The 17,534-nt window shown below is 38.7% G+C and overlaps 1 protein-coding gene across 4 annotated transcripts; it reads left to right on the forward strand.

Moving 5' to 3' along the window:
• The first annotated feature begins 97 nt into the window (after nucleotides 1–97).
• Nucleotides 98–17,473, forward strand: LOC111866524 (hydroxylysine kinase). Of its 4 annotated transcripts, none has more exons than XM_023855558.2 (8): nucleotides 98–176; nucleotides 5,205–5,357; nucleotides 6,693–6,816; nucleotides 7,278–7,358; nucleotides 7,439–7,572; nucleotides 11,711–11,885; nucleotides 14,980–15,233; nucleotides 17,108–17,473. In XM_023855558.2, exons 2-8 carry the CDS (start codon nucleotides 5,220–5,222, stop codon nucleotides 17,294–17,296), a joined length of 1,095 nt encoding a protein of 364 aa, XP_023711326.1. In that variant the 5' UTR covers nucleotides 98–176; nucleotides 5,205–5,219; the 3' UTR covers nucleotides 17,297–17,473. The 4 variants fall into 4 exon arrangements, with proteins under 4 accessions (XP_023711326.1, XP_023711327.1, XP_023711328.1 ...); XM_023855559.2 differs by lacking the exon at nucleotides 98–176 and adding an exon at nucleotides 2,601–2,736 and having other exon boundaries at nucleotides 14,980–15,161; XM_023855557.2 differs by lacking the exon at nucleotides 98–176 and adding an exon at nucleotides 2,602–2,736.
• Nucleotides 17,474–17,534: the final 61 nt, after the last annotated feature.

Raw genomic sequence — 17,534 nt, forward strand, 5'->3', positions numbered from 1 at the left:
CTGCATGATACACCAACCGATATGCCACGCAGCACAATTGCTCTATTAAGCCCATTATGGCTGGGTTTAAAGTCCTTGTGCGAGTTAGTCTAAAGGTCTGAATTTCTGCCTGCGTAGGCTATTTCATTCACTTCAGTGCACCTAGAATCACATAACTAGAAGCCAGCATCTGTGTGGTAAGTACGTTAGTCCCTTATCTATTTGGGAAAACTCGGGTTCGAATCTCGACACGGTGACCGACTACATTAAGACTTTGTGTAACTTTACGGTAATCCTGGAATGGTATCATGAACCAGGAAATGACGGCTTCCTTGCACATCTTTTTTCGGCACTAAAATTATTAGTACGTTGCCATTTGAAACTATATAAACAAAACGAGTCATACAATAAGCCAAGAATGTATTAGTCAAGAACTTACGCCTGTATAGTTTTACGTCTATCATCTCCATAACTTCCGAAAGATATTCGCCTTTAACTTCCTCTTTTTTAGGTTCGCATTTCCTTTTTTTTTGTGTTTTTCCTCAGTCCTTCCAGGCAAAAGCTAGTATAGTTCTCAAATTAGACCGTGATCTCTTTTACCAACATAATTTCCGATTAATTTTCGATTCAATATCCCCTAGTTGTCGTATAATTCTACGCTATAAAATCAGACATACTGAAGTTGTCGTTAGCCAAGCCATAAATAATGTATTTTCCTTTCGCTCAAGTGAAACGCAAATCCGACAATTCCCCAAAACCCCGATTCGCCATTTTCATATCTCTAATTCAAGGTTACATGCTCTTTAAAGTCATTAAAATGTGATTAAATATTCTCTAAAGGTACGGTAGTCTACAAGAATAAATCAAGTTAAGTGTAACTCTTAACATTAACCCCCATTAGTTATTATCGCTGTGTGATATACAATCTTCCGGGTTACTCCTTAATTATCCTATAATTATATGCTGTAGAATCTGTATTGCTGACAGCGCTGTTAAGCGAACCACAAATAAACACACAATTAAAAATGAAAGCAGTTATGAAACGCCTCCTGCTACTGCACTAATTAGACATAAATCGAAATATGCTCATTCACTTGACATACTAGCAGTCCACATGCATATACTGGAACATACGAGTATATTATACTCTATTCGGTCTGTAATTCATTGTAGGCCAGAAGCTGAGTCTATGTAATTCAGTATCAACCAGGAGACGTAACAATTTTGTAACCTATAATTAATACTAGGAGCCGAGATAGCGCAGTCGGTATAGCGACTGGCTACGGGCTGGACGGCCGAGGGATCGGAGTTGGAGTCCCGGTAGGGTCAAGAATTTCCTCTTCTCCACTTCATTCAGACAGGCTCTGGGACCCAACCAACCTCCTATCTAATGGGTACCGAGGGACGTTTCCCCGGGGGTAAAGCGGCAGGAGCGTGAAGCTGACCACTCACCTCCAATTAGCGCCGATGTAAAGAAAATGTGGATCTATACATCCACTCCCTAATACGCCTTCAAGGCGTAATGTTTAATTAGTTAAACACAGCGACAACTTTGCCTTTTTACCTTTTACTTAAGGTCTGCTTGTTTCACCGATGAAACTTCAGCCACACTCAAATGGATATTGTACACACACTGCTTCGTCTGTTGGTCATCTCTAATCTATCCAGCTTTCATCAATGTTACACGGAGGGTATAGTTAGCTTATATTTAGTTTTGAAAGTGGGCCTGACGTTGAAAAGCTTCCAATGGGTCTAAATTTCTCGGAAATACCAGTAACATAGAGGATAATGACCGTTCCCCGGTATGTTTTACCTGAAGAAGGACGATCGCTTCGTGAAGTCTTTATTATGAGGTCAACGAGTTCTTGTGAGCATTAATTAGGTATCAGATCATGTTTTATATTCGTAGTTTTCTTGCTCAAATCATTCTGATTCTGAAATATGACCTTTGCTAAACTGATCAAGCTATGAACGACGCCCATTTTCACGTGATCTGTGTAGGTAGAATTGGAGTGCGCATAACGACTTGTGCAAGTAGATTTCCGGTACACTTTCGTGGCCAGTTTGGGATCCCTCTTAATTACGAAGACGTTCAAGTTCAACCACCCACAGCATGTGAAAAGGGGAGTCGTTCATAGCTCGATCTGGACCAGTGATTGAGATTAGTTCTTTCTAAGGGACCCAACTGAGTAGGCGTCTTCCGAAACAGACCCAGTTTCCGAAATGTCGTGTCCTCTATTACCTCGAATTGCGGACGATGAAAAAATCCAAATATCCAGTAATTCTCTGTAATACTTTACTACTACTAGTAGTAATGCTATACAATATATAGTGCTGCTAGTATTATCATGTTGCTATCTAATATATTTCTATTTCTACATTTTAATTTCTCTTACTGCCAACTTGAGATTCAGAAATGAGACGTTTTTCCGAAATTACATATTAAACCAGCAACGTGTTAGGGTAAGAGTTATAGACACGGCCGGGTCCCTGCTAGCAGCTGGATCTATGGAGCACCTTCGCATTCATCCTGTAGCAGTTTTATGTAACAGAAACAAGGAACGATAGCATTGTATCAACTCGGTCGGTGGCTTCAGTCTTCCAGTGAATCTTCTAGTTAGATAAGTAGGTTAGTTATCACGTGTTTGTTATCTCTGTGTTTATTTCCGTAACTTCGATAAATTAGATTTTAACTGCATCAGAAGAAGAATCCTGTCTGAAGTAGTTAGCAGTATCTGCTAATACGCGTATGTGAAGGTACGTAAATGCGATATTTTTTTAAAGTTAACTTTTCTTCTCATCCTCAAACTGACGATGAAAATGTAAAATTGAGTCCTGTTGTAGAATTACTTTGAAAGAAGGAAACAGCAGTTACTTATCAGTTTCTTTTTTACAACTGAGGGTTCATTAGCTACTTGGATATTCTGACAGATTTAATATGTAGTCGTAATTTTGAAATGATAGATTTCTATGTTATTTAACGACACTGTTTCAACTACAGGCTATAGCCCTATATCGTGGAACGATTAGGGTGAGATAAATAAAGAATTCGATGGAGTCGGTTGTGGTTTATTTGATGATACATTCCAAGAGTTGCTTGAAAAGCCATAATTGCCAGCAAAATCGATGTCTGCAAGTCTATAGTTGGTCAACTGGCCGGTTTCGAATAGAATTTCACACTAGTGCATATCGGTTAGGTTAATGCGACATCTTTCCTGCTGGTCGGCAATGTTTCTCGAATAAGGAGCAACCGTCAAATTCTGAAGAAGGAATCTGATTCACGGCGCGAGCTACTTAACAAACTATGTACATGACTCAAGATACGTAGGACGCCATGACTACGCAGTAAGGTACCAGTAATGCACAATATATCACTGAAGGTCGCTGTGCAGGGGTCAGCAATTAGACCCACCTCCGGTTTGGACAAAATGATGGAAATACTACATATACTGTACACATTTCTTTATTAACAGGGCGTTGGACTGTTTTTTACCTTCAGTAGAGCCTCGGTCTTTCTTGAAATGGATTTGTGCAAGTCTGCACCATTCTTCTCGAAGAATATCGTCAAGTTGCTTTAGAGATGTTTGGGGGTGGGAGTCTGTTCCTCACTCTTGTCTCCAAAATCGTCCAGAGGGGTTCAGTGATCTTCAGATCTGGTGATTGTGCTCGCCAGGGAAGATGCTGAAGTTCACCTTCTTGGTCTTCAAACAATGACTGAACAGTTCCAGCTGTGTGAATGGGAGTACTGTCGTCTTGGAAAACTGCATCGCTGTTCGAAAATAACGTAGCAGGATGCACTTGATTGCCCAACCTGTTCACGCACGTGTTCCCTTGCAATAATTCCGACGTGAAGGGTAATAATGGGACCAACAGAATATTGTACCACGATATTGTTGTCAAACTATCACAGAACCTCCCCCATGTTTTACTGTTGGAACCAGGCATTCCTTATTGCAGGTTTCCTTGGGTGTTTTTCAAATGTAAAATCTTGCTGCTCTAAGGAACAACATAAAGGGCGACTCATCTGACGATACAAGGCTTTTCCAGTTGTGTGATATTCAGGTTTCTTGGTCGCGACACCATCGTTTACGTAGCTGAGCATTACTTTCAGTAATCAGAAATTTAGCAATTTCAGCCCTGCCACAGATGTTGGACTTATGAAATTCATGTCGGTCAGTTTATGTGGAAACATGGATTTCAAGATGAATTTTCAGTTTTGCTGTCACCTGTGTTGCAGTAGTTCTGTGATTTTTCGAAGTAACCTGTCTCAATGTACGACGAACTCTTTCTGTCAATGTTGAATTTCGCCCAGTGTTCCTCTTCGCTGATGTCGCCTTCCCATGATTCGTGTATGCCGACATAACCTTAGAAACTGCCGCTCTCGGTACACTTAATAATTTGGCAGGTTTGTCAGAGATGCTCCAGCTAAACGCGCACCAACAATTATCCAATTTTCCGATTCTTTCACATGGACTGTCACTCACCACAATCACTAAAGCACATACACAAGCACTACAGAGTGTAAACAAACGGAAGAAAACATTCAGTATTACCAACTGAAGTTCTTTCAGTGTAGTCAACACAAATTCTATTCCTCAATTTCTTAGCGTTTCCATCATTTTACCACCTCCTGTATGTAAGATGAAGTCATTGGATTTTTTTTATTTACCTATTCTTCGCAGTCGCACAATGGCCCTGAGGTCTCAGCCTCTAAGAGAAATGAGTACCAGGGATCTTCTTGGAGGTAAAGGGTGGCTGTCATCTGTGAACCGATTGTCTAGAAAATGTTGAAGCCTCGACATCTCACAACCTTACGTGGCTCCACGGTATGTTACAGGGACAGCTTTACCTTTACCTGTATGTAAGATGCCTACTCATATGGGCCTAATAATTGTTAAACTAAGATGAAAACCTCAGGTTTCGCTCTTCACATTATTAGGATAAATAGAGACTGTACTTGTGATACGTCACAACAGTTGAAACTTCACGTTTCTAATTAAAAAATTCTGTGAGTTAATTGTCGATCGCAACGAACTATTTCGTACGATCATGTTTGTAATCAGACAGATACAGTGTTGTGTGTCTTCTTCACATCGGACAGGCTAGTTCATCTGCATGAAGTTAAAATCTTTCCTAGTTTCTTTCTTCTTAAAATATCACTGCGTATGAGCCATAGCTATTAAGTTACTGCAGTAACCTTACGAATACGCCTGTCTTCCTTGAAGGCCGAAGAGACAGCGATGTTGCACCCTGGGCAGAGCATACGACCTCATCTGTCCCAGCAGATGGCGATGAGGCTGGTGCAGCGACTGTATGGCCTGAAAGACATAGCGATCGTCGAACTGAACGGGTATGATGATAAGAACTACCACGTGAAGGTGAGCCTAGACAACCAAGCGAGATCTCGGAGGTTTGATATTTTTCTCATCCCCCACGACATGCAGGGCGATCGCGGGTTATAAACGGTGGCTGAAGCATGCTGCCGACCGTTCATCTCTAGTTATTCCTCGTGAACAATGACTATAGCGTGAATGTGGAATAATTCTGGGCAAGTAGTGGCCGTCAGATACGGAACTTTAACAAGAGTTACTTGAGGTTCTCACAGCGGTGGTTTTGAAGAGTTCTGCGTTTTGGGATATAACTCATGTAGTCGGTTGAAAGTTAACTGACGTTCCGACGAACATGTCGCTTCCATCTTCAAAGTCGAAGAATATGCTGAGCAAGAAAAAGAACGAGAAACAGAAACCGAAAACTTTATCGGTTTTCAACGGACTACACGGCGTCATATCCAAGAACACAGAACTTTTCATAACCACCGCTGTGAGAGCCTCAAGTCCTCTACTGTCGATGTTTCTGAATCTTATTTTTCACGCTCACAGAGAAAATCCCTTATCGTTCGTATGTAATGTCTACTCATAAGATTTTATATAAGAGTAATTTTATTATGTGTAAGAGTTGAGGCTTTCACGGCGGTGACTATGAAGAAAGCAGTCTTCTGGGATTTGGCACCGTGTATATGTGGTGTTAACCGACGTTTCGGAGGAACCAAATCCCAGAAGACTGCTTTCTTCAATTTTATTATGTGTTAGTGGAGTATATGTACATACTTGAAATTTTATCCAAATTCCTGATCCACTATCCCCTACTGCCTTCCTTACTTATTTGTGAAACTTAACAAGATTTATATATTCCCATATATCTCAGTCCACTTCTGAGTTTACACTCCATGTATGTAATTTAACTTTGTTGATTTCACAGTCTGGATTTAGGAGCTAATTCAAAGTGACAGAACACTTCGACTTTTATATATCAAAGTAAATTGTAATCATTATCTTTCACCACATACTTTAACTTCGATACGCTCTGCGTTATTCCCTCAGATTGTATTTATGTGTTCAGCAAATTCTCATAATAAACAACAATGTGGTTTGTCTTTGTAATGAAGTAGCGCTTTTCTCTTAAGCAGGAATCAAATTTTTAAATATTATTTAGAAGAACATCAGGCTTCGTGGGGTTAACAACAAGAAAATCTTCCAAGCCAGAGATTATATGCAGACTGCCAATGTTGATGTGATCTTCCACATTGTAAGGATCAAGATCTCTTAGTATCTAGGCCTTGAAGCAGACATTAATTAGTTTTTCCAGAACAAAACAATACATGTAGAAATCAGAACGTTTTGTAAACGTTAAATTTCTTAATTCCATCGTTTCAGATCTGTGGAGATAGGAATGAGTCACGTTTATGGGCACATGGATTTGTTCTGAAAGTGATGAATTCACTAGATTCGCAGAAGCTACCATTGATTGAGGCACAGACAGAAATTGCTCTGTACTTGGGTAAGGTTTTTAACTAATCACACGTCATTTCGTGGTTACATTAATCCCATAAGGCACAACGCTTGTATACAACTTGTGTATTTATTGGGTTCGAATTATTCCCTGCATTTTTTTTGTTTATTATTTATTAACAATCAGAATTACGTACATTCTATAGGTTAATGGTTTCGCTAAGGACTATTACATGTCATGCGAGGAAAATGTCCATCGACATTACCTCTTCAGAAGTTGATTTGTTTTATATCAGGTCATTTGGCCATTTCCTTTTTAGTCTTCTAGTTCCCTGCATGACTAAAATTTCTTACCCTAAAGAGCATTGACGGGTTGGTTTTCCTTTACGGAGCCACCATGTTTTCTATGTGGTAGGAATTGAATATTTAAATATTATTCAAACCTAGACGAATTTTGGACTTCAGTTTATTAAGAACACAAAACTAATGCGTCTTTCGGAATTTATTTAGGAGCTCATGGAGTAAACTGTCCACAGCCTGTCAAGAACCTGTCCGGAAATTATTACTCGTTGGAGGAATTAACTGCAAACGGTGTGTATCATTTTGGAACAACGAAGGTTGTAACGTGAAGGCACTGTGCCAGAATCTCAGTATGTACTTCTCTTACATAGACTCCAGCGGTCAGAAGCATGTGGTACGTTTGCTCACCTATCAGCCCGGCAAGCTACTGAAAGAAGTGCCGTGTACAAAACAGTTGATGCTGAAGGTGGGAAAGTTCGTAGCAGAGATAGATCATATGCTAAAGGTAAGTTCACCCATTTACAACACATCGGTTACTATGAGTACCACCTGTTTTACTACTCAGAGACACTGAATTTTGAACGGTATATTTATATTTCTTATGATTCTCGGAATAAAGAACAATTATTTCCCTAACAGCATTAATCGGCTGGGGAACCAACTTGTTTTCTGTGAGAAAGAAATTATAATTTAAATGTTACTTAGATCAGACGTGGAGAGAGACCTAATAAGAAGCTACATGTGTGCCCCCCGCCACACACACAGATTAATACAGGAATACAATTCCACCTCTTGAAAAAGCGGATTACAATGTCTTACCGCTGATTCGTCTGATTCGAAGCTGGGAGAAGGTAGTGATTTTACTTCATGTACTGTGTATTCACAATATATCAAGTATTACTGATATTCCGGCTAGAAAATTGCTCTGACTGCCATCTGGTTTTACGGTGGTATCTTGCTTGGCTTATTCTTCGAACCTAAAGATGGAGCTGATATTTTCCTCCGAAATTTCGGTTCACTTTCAACGGATTGCATGGTTTTATATTCTAGAAGATTGTGCTCCTTATGTATGTTAAAGTTTGAACTAAAATGTGTAAATTCTCTGCTCTTTTCATTAATTATACGCAAGACCAACTTGTTGAGCTACCATAATAGGAAGAATAGGAATAAGACAGTTTACTCGCGCCAGCGACTACTGCTAGTTGCTCTTCCAACTACCGAAACCGTCGCCAGGAGGAACAATGGCAATCGTTCGGCTGTGCATGAAAATAATCTTTTTTTTTTTTTTTAATAAAACAGAACTAAAATTTAATTGTATACTTCTTTCTGTGATGCAAATTTGTGAGAATTTCCAATTCTGTTACAATTTCCTTAGTATATATATGGAAGGGTCTTCTGATGCAGTTTCACTTAATATATTCGTCAATCACTTTAATCGAATTAACACACTTCAGATTTGAAAAACGGTCAAATTATTCGATTGCATTATTGTTAACTTTATCAGTATGATTGGGAATTCGATTCCAGGTAATCGGTGTGCACAAAACCTAAAAATATATTGGTTAGACGAGATTCTAGGCCATGGAAAGTGTTTCTGGGTTTTGCGACACAATTGTGACAAAATCATTCACACTTAAACATTTCAGGTATTTGTGAATGCAACACTTATATCACTTGCATTAGAAGACTGGCGTGTCACTGAGTGGAATTTAAGAGATTATTTTTTGTATCATTAACGTCTTCAAGCGGCAGGTAGAATTAGAAAAAGTAATATGAAAATTGTTTATATCATAAGCTAAATTTTTCCCTTTGTGTACCTAATTAAACACCGCACCATGAAGGCGCATGGGAAATTGGATATGTAGATCCACATTTTCTTGACCTCGACATTAGTTAGAGGTGAGTGGTCAGCTTCATTTCAATTTTTTGTACCAATAACGCAAAAATATAAAAACCACTTTTCTCATAGATGATAAAATTATATCTGATATATTAAGACTGTCTGCTGCATATGGTACAAATCTGGCAAATTTGTTTTCGTGAAGAATCTTTGTTTGCACTCCGTTGGATTTCCTTTCCGATCAGCGGTGAGCTGTCGAAAATGTGAACATTCATTGTGCTAAAAATAACATTTCTGAAAAATTATAAGATAGAGAATTACAGAGAATTATATTTCATCAAAAAATTGCAACTTGTTTTGTAATGGTCTTCATTTAATGATTCGCAAGAAGAGACTGGGAAACTGTCACAGAAGATTGTATTTCAGGAACCTACTCGTTTGCATACGGAAAATTTGACAATGACGACACTGGCAACCTTCGGCTGAAAATTCGTAAACTACGTTCCTTGCAGTCCAGATTGAGCTCCCAGTGATTTTCATCCGTTTGGACCACTGAAGTAGCACCTAGAAGGCTACAGGTTTGATACGGATAATGAACTAAAGCACGGTGACCTGAACTGTCTAAGCGGTCAGGCTATATATTTCTATAATGTTGGACTCACTGTCAATGTTAAAAGCATGTGGGTGTGGAGGGCTAACCTATAGAAAGGACTAGTGGCCTATGTGACTCGGGGATGCATAAATATGCTGTAAAAAATTAAAGTCCAGATCAGTCTTCAAATAATATAAATTTTCAGACACAGTAATGCGCCAGTATAACATTGGCTAGAAATTTATGACAAAGAATTTTAAATTTGACTTTATTCATTCTGGTCCGTCACACTTACTTACTTACTTACTCATGGAGCTGAGCCCTTCCGGAGGAGCCGCCAATTCTGCAGCTACTCAAGAATTTCCCAGCGTTTTATGGAACCCGAAGGTTCAATACCGTGTTTACAAGAACCCTCCTCTGGTCCATATCCTGAGCCAGATCAATCCAATCCATAACATCCCATCCTATCTCTCTAAGATCCATTTTAATATTGTCCACACACCTACGCTTTGGTCTCCCCAGTGGTCCCTTTCCTTCTGGCTTTCCAACCAATATCCTATACGCATTCCTCGTCTCTCCCATTCGTGTTACATGACCTGCCCACCTCATCTCTCCTTGACTTGACCATTCTAATTATACTTGGAGAAGAGTACAAGTCACGACGCTCCTCATTATGAAGTTTTCTGCATAATGACGAGAAGAAAAAAAGGTTCTTGACCGAATGATAGCATTACCCGAGTTCAGGCTCCACTTAATTTCCTCCTGAATCAGGTTTTGATCTGTTATCGTTGTTCCCAAATATCTGAATTCTGCCACATTTTCAAAATATCTGTTTCCTATCTTTATATCACGATTTTGCCCTGCGTTTTGGTGACGAGACAGCAACATATACTTAGTTTTCTCTGTGTTTACTTCTAGACAAACCTCTTTACTTGTGTCAATTAGGGTTTGTGTGTTTTTCTTTATGGTATCTACATTATCACCCAGTAGATTCACATAATCGGCATAGGCCAACAGCTGATGTGTCCCGTTTAATTTCAGTCCCACCTGGTTTCCCTGGACCTTCCTAATGGCATATTCTAAAGCAAAGTTGAAAAAGTGTGGCGATAAAGCATCTCCTTGTTTTAGACCATTCTGGATAGGAAATTTATCAGACAAATATTTACCTACGCCGGTCACGGTAGCCGAGCGGTCTAAGGCATGTACTGTCTTCGTTCGCTTGGAAACCGGGATCGTGGGTTCGAATTCCACTAAGTGCATGAATGTTTAGTTTGTGTGTGTGCGCTTTTCTGTGTTTGTGTACAGGTAGAGGCCTTGCGACGAGCTGATCACCCGCCCAAGGAGTCCTGCCGAATCACCGAAGTGAACGGAGAAGTTCATGGAGGTAGGCCTAGGCCCACTGGGGCTGTAGTGCCAAGGAAAAAAAAGTTTTGTTTTTTTTTTGCTATACGTTTCGTTTAAACACATTTTAATCAACCTAACTAGTTTCATGGGTATCCCAAACTCTATCAGAATATTGCACAATACTTCCCTCCTAACTGAATCATAGGCTCTCTTGAAGTCCATGCATAACTGATGTACTGTCTCATCGTACTCCCATTTTTCTGGTCCGTCACACTAGTTAATATTATAGAATGATTTTACTGCACCGTCCAGTGTGCCTCAAATATATATTTAATATACGTGTATATGATGCCTCTACATGTTTCGGTCTATTATTGACCCTCTTCAGAAAGCAAATAAGAACATGCTGAGGAAAGTACTATTACATAAACCATAATAAATCAAGTTCAATGTTGTCCAAAGATTTATATAAGATTTTAATTAAAATAAAATCTGTTGAGTCAAAATATTAATAAAATTATTAATATTTAAAATCTTAAACCGCTATGTTTGTGCCTTCGTGCCTCTTCTATCAACGGGAGATTAGGTAAATTGCCGTCCTTGCAGTTCCGGGCAGTGTTTTTTTTTTCTTTATGTAGTTAGTTAAGAGTCTGTGTTTGTTGTTAAGCTGTTAGTCCTTTCGTTGTTTTTGAGGCACTAACAGCTTAATAGCAAACACAGACTCTTGACCAACTGTATAAGCATTTCAAACTTAGATCACGGAACACAAAAAATTTGGCTTCAAAATACGATCCCATTTTGCCAAAACCTGAGCTAGGACGGGTGCCACCTGATTAAGCCTTAAACAATGTTTTGTTTTATTTCTAGGGCTTTCACCACCCTGCCTACGACAACAACAAGAGCGTATGGTCATTGGAATCTGTTCCATTACTCAGAAAATTCACGTTTTCAATTCAAGATGCTGAAAGGAATGCTTTAGTTAACACCATAATTGATGCTTTTGAGACAGCAGTGGTATCAGTATTTGACGCTATGGAGAAAGGTAAGTATTAACTCTTCACGAAATTATATTTATTATGGAAAAGGTAGCAACTTGAAGCTTGAAATAGATGTTTAGGAAGTATTCTTAAAGTAAAAAACGTAAAGTTATCCCTGTAACGGGCCGTGGAGGCCCATAGGGTCGTGAGATGTTGAGGTTCCCACATTTTCTAGACAATCGGCTCACAGATGGCGGTAAGGTTGTCAGCCCTACGCGTCGGCCGCCCTTGAACCCCAAGAACATTCCAAGAATATTCCTGGTACTCATTTCTGTTAGAGGCTGAGTCGACCCTAGGGGCATAATGCGGCTGAAAGGATTAGGTAAATTGAAAAAATCCAATGACCTCACCGACATTCGATCCCGCGACCTTCCGGCTTGTAGCATAGTGCCTCAACCAACTACGCTACCGCGTGTCCCTAAGAAGTAGGAAATAGTCTTAACATGGAGAAAATTAATATTGCTAAAATTAACACCAAATATTGCGGTCGAGTGGTTATTTTCATTAGTCCCTTCACGCATATTCCGAGTGAGTACCTCAATTTACGCCATGACTGCTTCCTTCAATACTCTTTCGATTTCATTATCCACTAAATGAGTCCGCCATTCATCCCTACATATTCACATTTAAGCCATAAAATACACTTCTTCGACAGTAAATTTTTAAAAGTTATGCAGACCGAACAGATAACAGAAAAAATGACTGAGATGTCTCATTTTGGTATAGGTACGGTGACCACACCTTTGGAAGTAAATTCTGTGAAGCGTTTAAGAAGAGAGGGAAGTTGGAGAAACAGAATTGACGAAAGACAATATATGATTCATAAGCGATGTGAGACTGTTTCAGAACAATATTTTCCTTGGGGAAGAAGTATTGTTATAAAAATATAAGGATGATTTAAATTTGAAACCCTGGACATTGCCGCAATTACTAATCAATCAGCAGGACCCAGGGACAAGATGATAAATCCAGGACTCTCTCAGCTAAACAGAGATGGTCAGCAAATCTGTAGGGTTTATGCACATAGAACATGCGTATCTTGTATTCGATTTATCTATTTGGACAATTCTCATGTAGTCAGCTCATTTACAGTAGGACCTACTATAAGGAATCATATGTCATACCAAGTCGCAGATGTTTATAATTCTCTAATATAATATGCAGTGCAAGATGTTCAGATATAGTGTAAGTTTGTTAGACAGAGTTCCTTAAAGCAAACTTATGCATTATATGTCGACCTGGGTGATGTGATAAATTTTCCAATGGCCACTGGAAAGAGGGCCAATAACAAAAATATAGAAATAAGTTTATTCCTAGAAGTCTAGGTTAAATTACAAACATACAACTTGACAGGCTTACTTCACACAAGGTCTGTTAGTAATTATTTGCTGAAATCTCAAAATCACATTTTAAGTCATATTATATGTCGGTGGATGATCCACTCCATTCTTGAGTACTTTCTGGCCAGGATACTGCTGTCTTATAGCCTGAGCATACACTGTATTCTGCTATGTCTGAATTATCTGGGTGATCTCAAATAATATATAAAATAAAAGAGTTGTATGTATGTATGTATGTATGTAAGGGGAAGGCCACAAAAACCGGCCCCCACATTGCGACCTTCAATTATCTGTTATGCTTCCCCTTGGATTAGCCCTTTATTGATCCTACACTTTTAATAAAGTGAAGGACCCTGCTTATAGGGGCATCATAAAAGTCACTTGGTTCCATAAAAAACTGACCCAAGGGACATAATCTTACATAAGCTATAGCCTCACAATCACACAGGATGTGTGCGGCTGATTTGCTTTCCTGTAGGCATCTTTCACAAGTTGGGTTATCTGTCAGTCCCAACTTGAAAAGGTGTCCTTTCAGGTGGCAGTATCCGGTAAGTAAGCCTACCACCCATCTTAGTTGATCTAAATAAATGAGTTAATCAAGCACAACTTCAACTAAATTTATTTGAAGATGGATGAGACAATACTGACTGATGTCCTGCATTAATACTATCACTTGGTGACATATCAGGAGCACAGGGTGACCAGGAGGAGAGGATATGCTCCATCCTTACTTTATTAATCAACACTGAATCTTTCCCACTCCCTTACACATGGAGATGAAGAGGCTAGAGGTGGGCTGAACTGCTTGATAGCGGTCGTCATGACATACTGAGGGAAATGAGTCAGGAAAACTTATGAGAAGACATCACATGTAATGTAGAAAGAAAATATTAAGATGACTCTTAAATATATTGGGTTTGGATTAGATTTCACTCTCTATGGCACACACCAATGACTGGCTTTTCATGATAATGTTCATCTTTACAAGTGGGGAATTCCTTGATCATTTCAGTGACTATGAAGAATATTTTTCACCTTGAAGTTAGTTATGGTTAAGACAAAAAAGAATTACCACCACAGTAAAAAGGTTTATTGGGTATTACATTTGCAGAAATGTTGCATATGTTTTAAATGCTGTTTATGCAGGCTCACAAAAAGAAGTGTCATCAGAGCCATACCATAAGAGTTGCCCTGATGCCCTGTTCTACATTTGCGGAAGAAATATTTAACACTTTTACAACAAATTTGCATATGCATCCGTCGGCTTTGTTACCTGCAGTCTGTCCACATCGATCCTCAAGCAGCAACTTGAGAACTGCCAAATAGATTTTCATTAAATTTAGGCTGGGAAGTTACACTAATCTTTACTGACACATTATAATTATGGTTAAAGTAAAACAGCAATACAGGATACTCTAATGAGGACCTATATACCTTTTTGCGCACGTCATACATATAGTCTATGTTCAATGCATTTCTTCCTTAAATCTTGTGATTTTTTAGAAAATGAAAGAGAAGCAAATTTATGTAGTGTCATATCAGAATAAAAAACTCTTAGACTAATTTTAATAAAATTTTATATTTCAGGCCCTTATACAAATTTATTGAACAATCTCATATTTCGTAATGATTGGTGCAATAGAAGTGTATATTTACACAAGATGACTTGTGTAACTATAGAGATGATTATACAGTGAAAGAGCCAATATGCTTACATCATATCTATGATTTTAAACTTGATGAAACTTATTTCCAACAGGTCTAATCCATGGTGATTTCAATGAGCAGAATGTGGTGGTTGGAGCCAATCCTTCTGACTGTTCCTGGGATATTGCTGCAGTGCTTGACTTTGGGGACACTCAGCACTCATGTTATCTGTTTGAACTGGCCATCTGCATCTGCTACATGATGCTTCTAGCTGCAGATTCAAACCCTCTAGATGTAGGTGGACATGTAATAGCAGGTTATAGCATGGTTCGCACCCTGCCAGATGTTGAATTTAGCATTTTGAAGGTTAGTCAGAACATTCTAGGTTTAGTTAATGAGGTTTTCTGCATGTACTTCAGATTATATAACACCAAACCACAGGATAATTACTAAATAATGAATTAGGAAGGAGATGCTTATGGCCCAATTTAAGGTACTGTGCTAACATTTGAGTGGAAGGACTGAGAAAAATCATGAGATGTCAGTTAGTACAGCTATTTCCAGAGCGAAAATTGAACCTAGAACCACATGAATAAAAAGCAGGCATATAACACAGTCAACAACAATGTTCACTTATAGTTCATGTGCCAGAATATTATGGCATTGAAGAAATTTGGTCCTCCACATTGAGCAATATGCTACAGTCTTGCCTAATGTCAGCCACTAGGATAAGGCACATACAGTACAATCTCAGTAATCCAGCCATGTGCTAGTCCGACACATCCAGTAATCCAGTAATCCAGCATCAGGCAGCAGACAGGTGTCTGCGACTTTGTGCAGGTTTCTACAGGCAGCAGAGGCTGACTTGTGTTCAGGTGAGCTTGACGAAGTGGTTTATTTAGATCATTTTTAATACACAGTGTTTCAGTTCTTCAATACTTTTCATACAGCGGTGAATTTAATGTGTGCTGAAGATGTCCAGTTCTGACAAATGTAAACTTAAAACTTTAACTTTAAGTAGTAAAGTGGAAATAATTGAGAAACTTAAGAGAGGTGAAAACTTATTAATTTGACTAAAGAATATGGTGTTGGATATACTACGATATACGATATCAGGAAAAACAGAGAGAAGATTGAATGTTTTATGAAAACTACCGATAGCAGTCCTGGTGACAGGCAGAATGTAAAATCTGGTGAGTACCCTGGACACCCAAGTGAAGAACAGTTAAAATCAAGAGATGGTTTAATTGAGGTAATATTTTACTGCCAAACTGAACCCCACTTCTACAACCCATGGATCAGAAGGTTATACAATTTGTGAAGTCACATTACAAAAAGAGCCTTCTATGCAGTGGAATAAGCCAAAATGATATCATGCAATGTTTGAAATGAACAAACCTCAAAGACGTAGTCTTTTTCCCGCATATGCATGGCAAAATGTACTTCCTAAAACCACAGTTCCTTCTTGGAAAACGGTGTGGCCTTCACATCCATTATCCTCTGGTAGCTGTGAACTCACACGGCCAGAAGAATCAGGAAGTAATGGTACAGTTCTAACTTCTGATCTTCAAGAAGCAATAGCTGAGCTTTGTGAAAAAGCCTCATCAGGTCCAACAATTGCTGACATAAGTAACTGGCAACCTGAAGGAGAGGAGGAAATCTTCAAATCATGACAGATGAAGCGATAATCAGCAATATGCTAGAAGATGACAACAGTGAGAATGAGCAGGAGTCAAGTACTTCACTGATTATCCGCACAATACATCACGATGATGCTATGAGTGCCTTCAACATATGTTATAAATGGGTCAAAGAAAACAATGTAAAAGCTGAAGACATCCTCACACTGAAAAGATAATAAGAAAAGAGGCATTTACAAACAAAAGACAGAAAACTACTGACACAGTTTCTTTTGTAAAAACACGTGAAGCCCCAAATATTGAATTAATGGACAAATATTCACAGTTCACATCTATGTATGTAAAATAAATAAATGAGAGTAAATTCTGTTAAACGATAATCAATTCTGAAACTTCTATGTTGTGCAGTACAAATTAATAAATCTTTTCTTTTTCCAGCAATCCATCGTTTTCAGCATTCTGGCAGTACCTTGGTGCCACATGATTGCCATGATTATACTGCATATGTTCCAAAGATTGCATTCAGAATCATGCAGGTCTACTTTATTCCGATTGTAAGTTAGTTTCAAATTATGCAGGATGTACTTTCTTTCCTTCCAGATATGTGTGAGTGCTCGACTGTGTCAGAGTTTAGTGTTGGGTGCTTACTCCTACCTGCAAGACCCAGGGAATGAATATTTGCTTACCACATCCCAGAAGGGCTGGGACGTGTTACAGCTAATTTGGAACACACCAAACAATGACCTCATGAGCAAATGGAAAGAAACTGTCACATCATATCAAGAATAATTACTGCAGTTACTGTGCTGCAGGAAGAAATTATTTCTTAAATTTGTCATTACCACCACCGCCGCCACCAGTATATGTCACAAAAATCATTTCTCTTAATATGCCATATTGGTACCTGATTTAAAAATGTAAAAATATAAATAAATGTATTCATAAAGATTAAATGTAATACAAGCTCATACAAAAATATACTTTTTAATTTCAGTTCACAATTCCTGCTAATTCCTGGTATTTGACT

This window comes from Cryptotermes secundus, unplaced genomic scaffold, assembly GCF_002891405.2.
Source record: "Cryptotermes secundus unplaced genomic scaffold, Csec_1.0 scaffold401, whole genome shotgun sequence".
NCBI lineage: Eukaryota > Metazoa > Arthropoda > Insecta > Blattodea > Kalotermitidae > Cryptotermes > Cryptotermes secundus.

Excerpts from the sequence above, each read along its gene's own strand:
- LOC111866524 (XM_023855558.2), top strand. The coding sequence starts at position 5,220 with ATGTTGCACCCTGGGCAGAGCATACGACCTCATCTGTCCCAGCAGATG. Across the intron at positions 5,358-6,692 it reads ATAAGAACTACCACGTGAAG|ATCTGTGGAGATAGGAATGA; the intron begins GTGAGCCTAGAC and ends CCATCGTTTCAG. Across the intron at positions 7,573-11,710 it reads AGATAGATCATATGCTAAAG|GGCTTTCACCACCCTGCCTA; the intron begins GTAAGTTCACCC and ends TTTTATTTCTAG.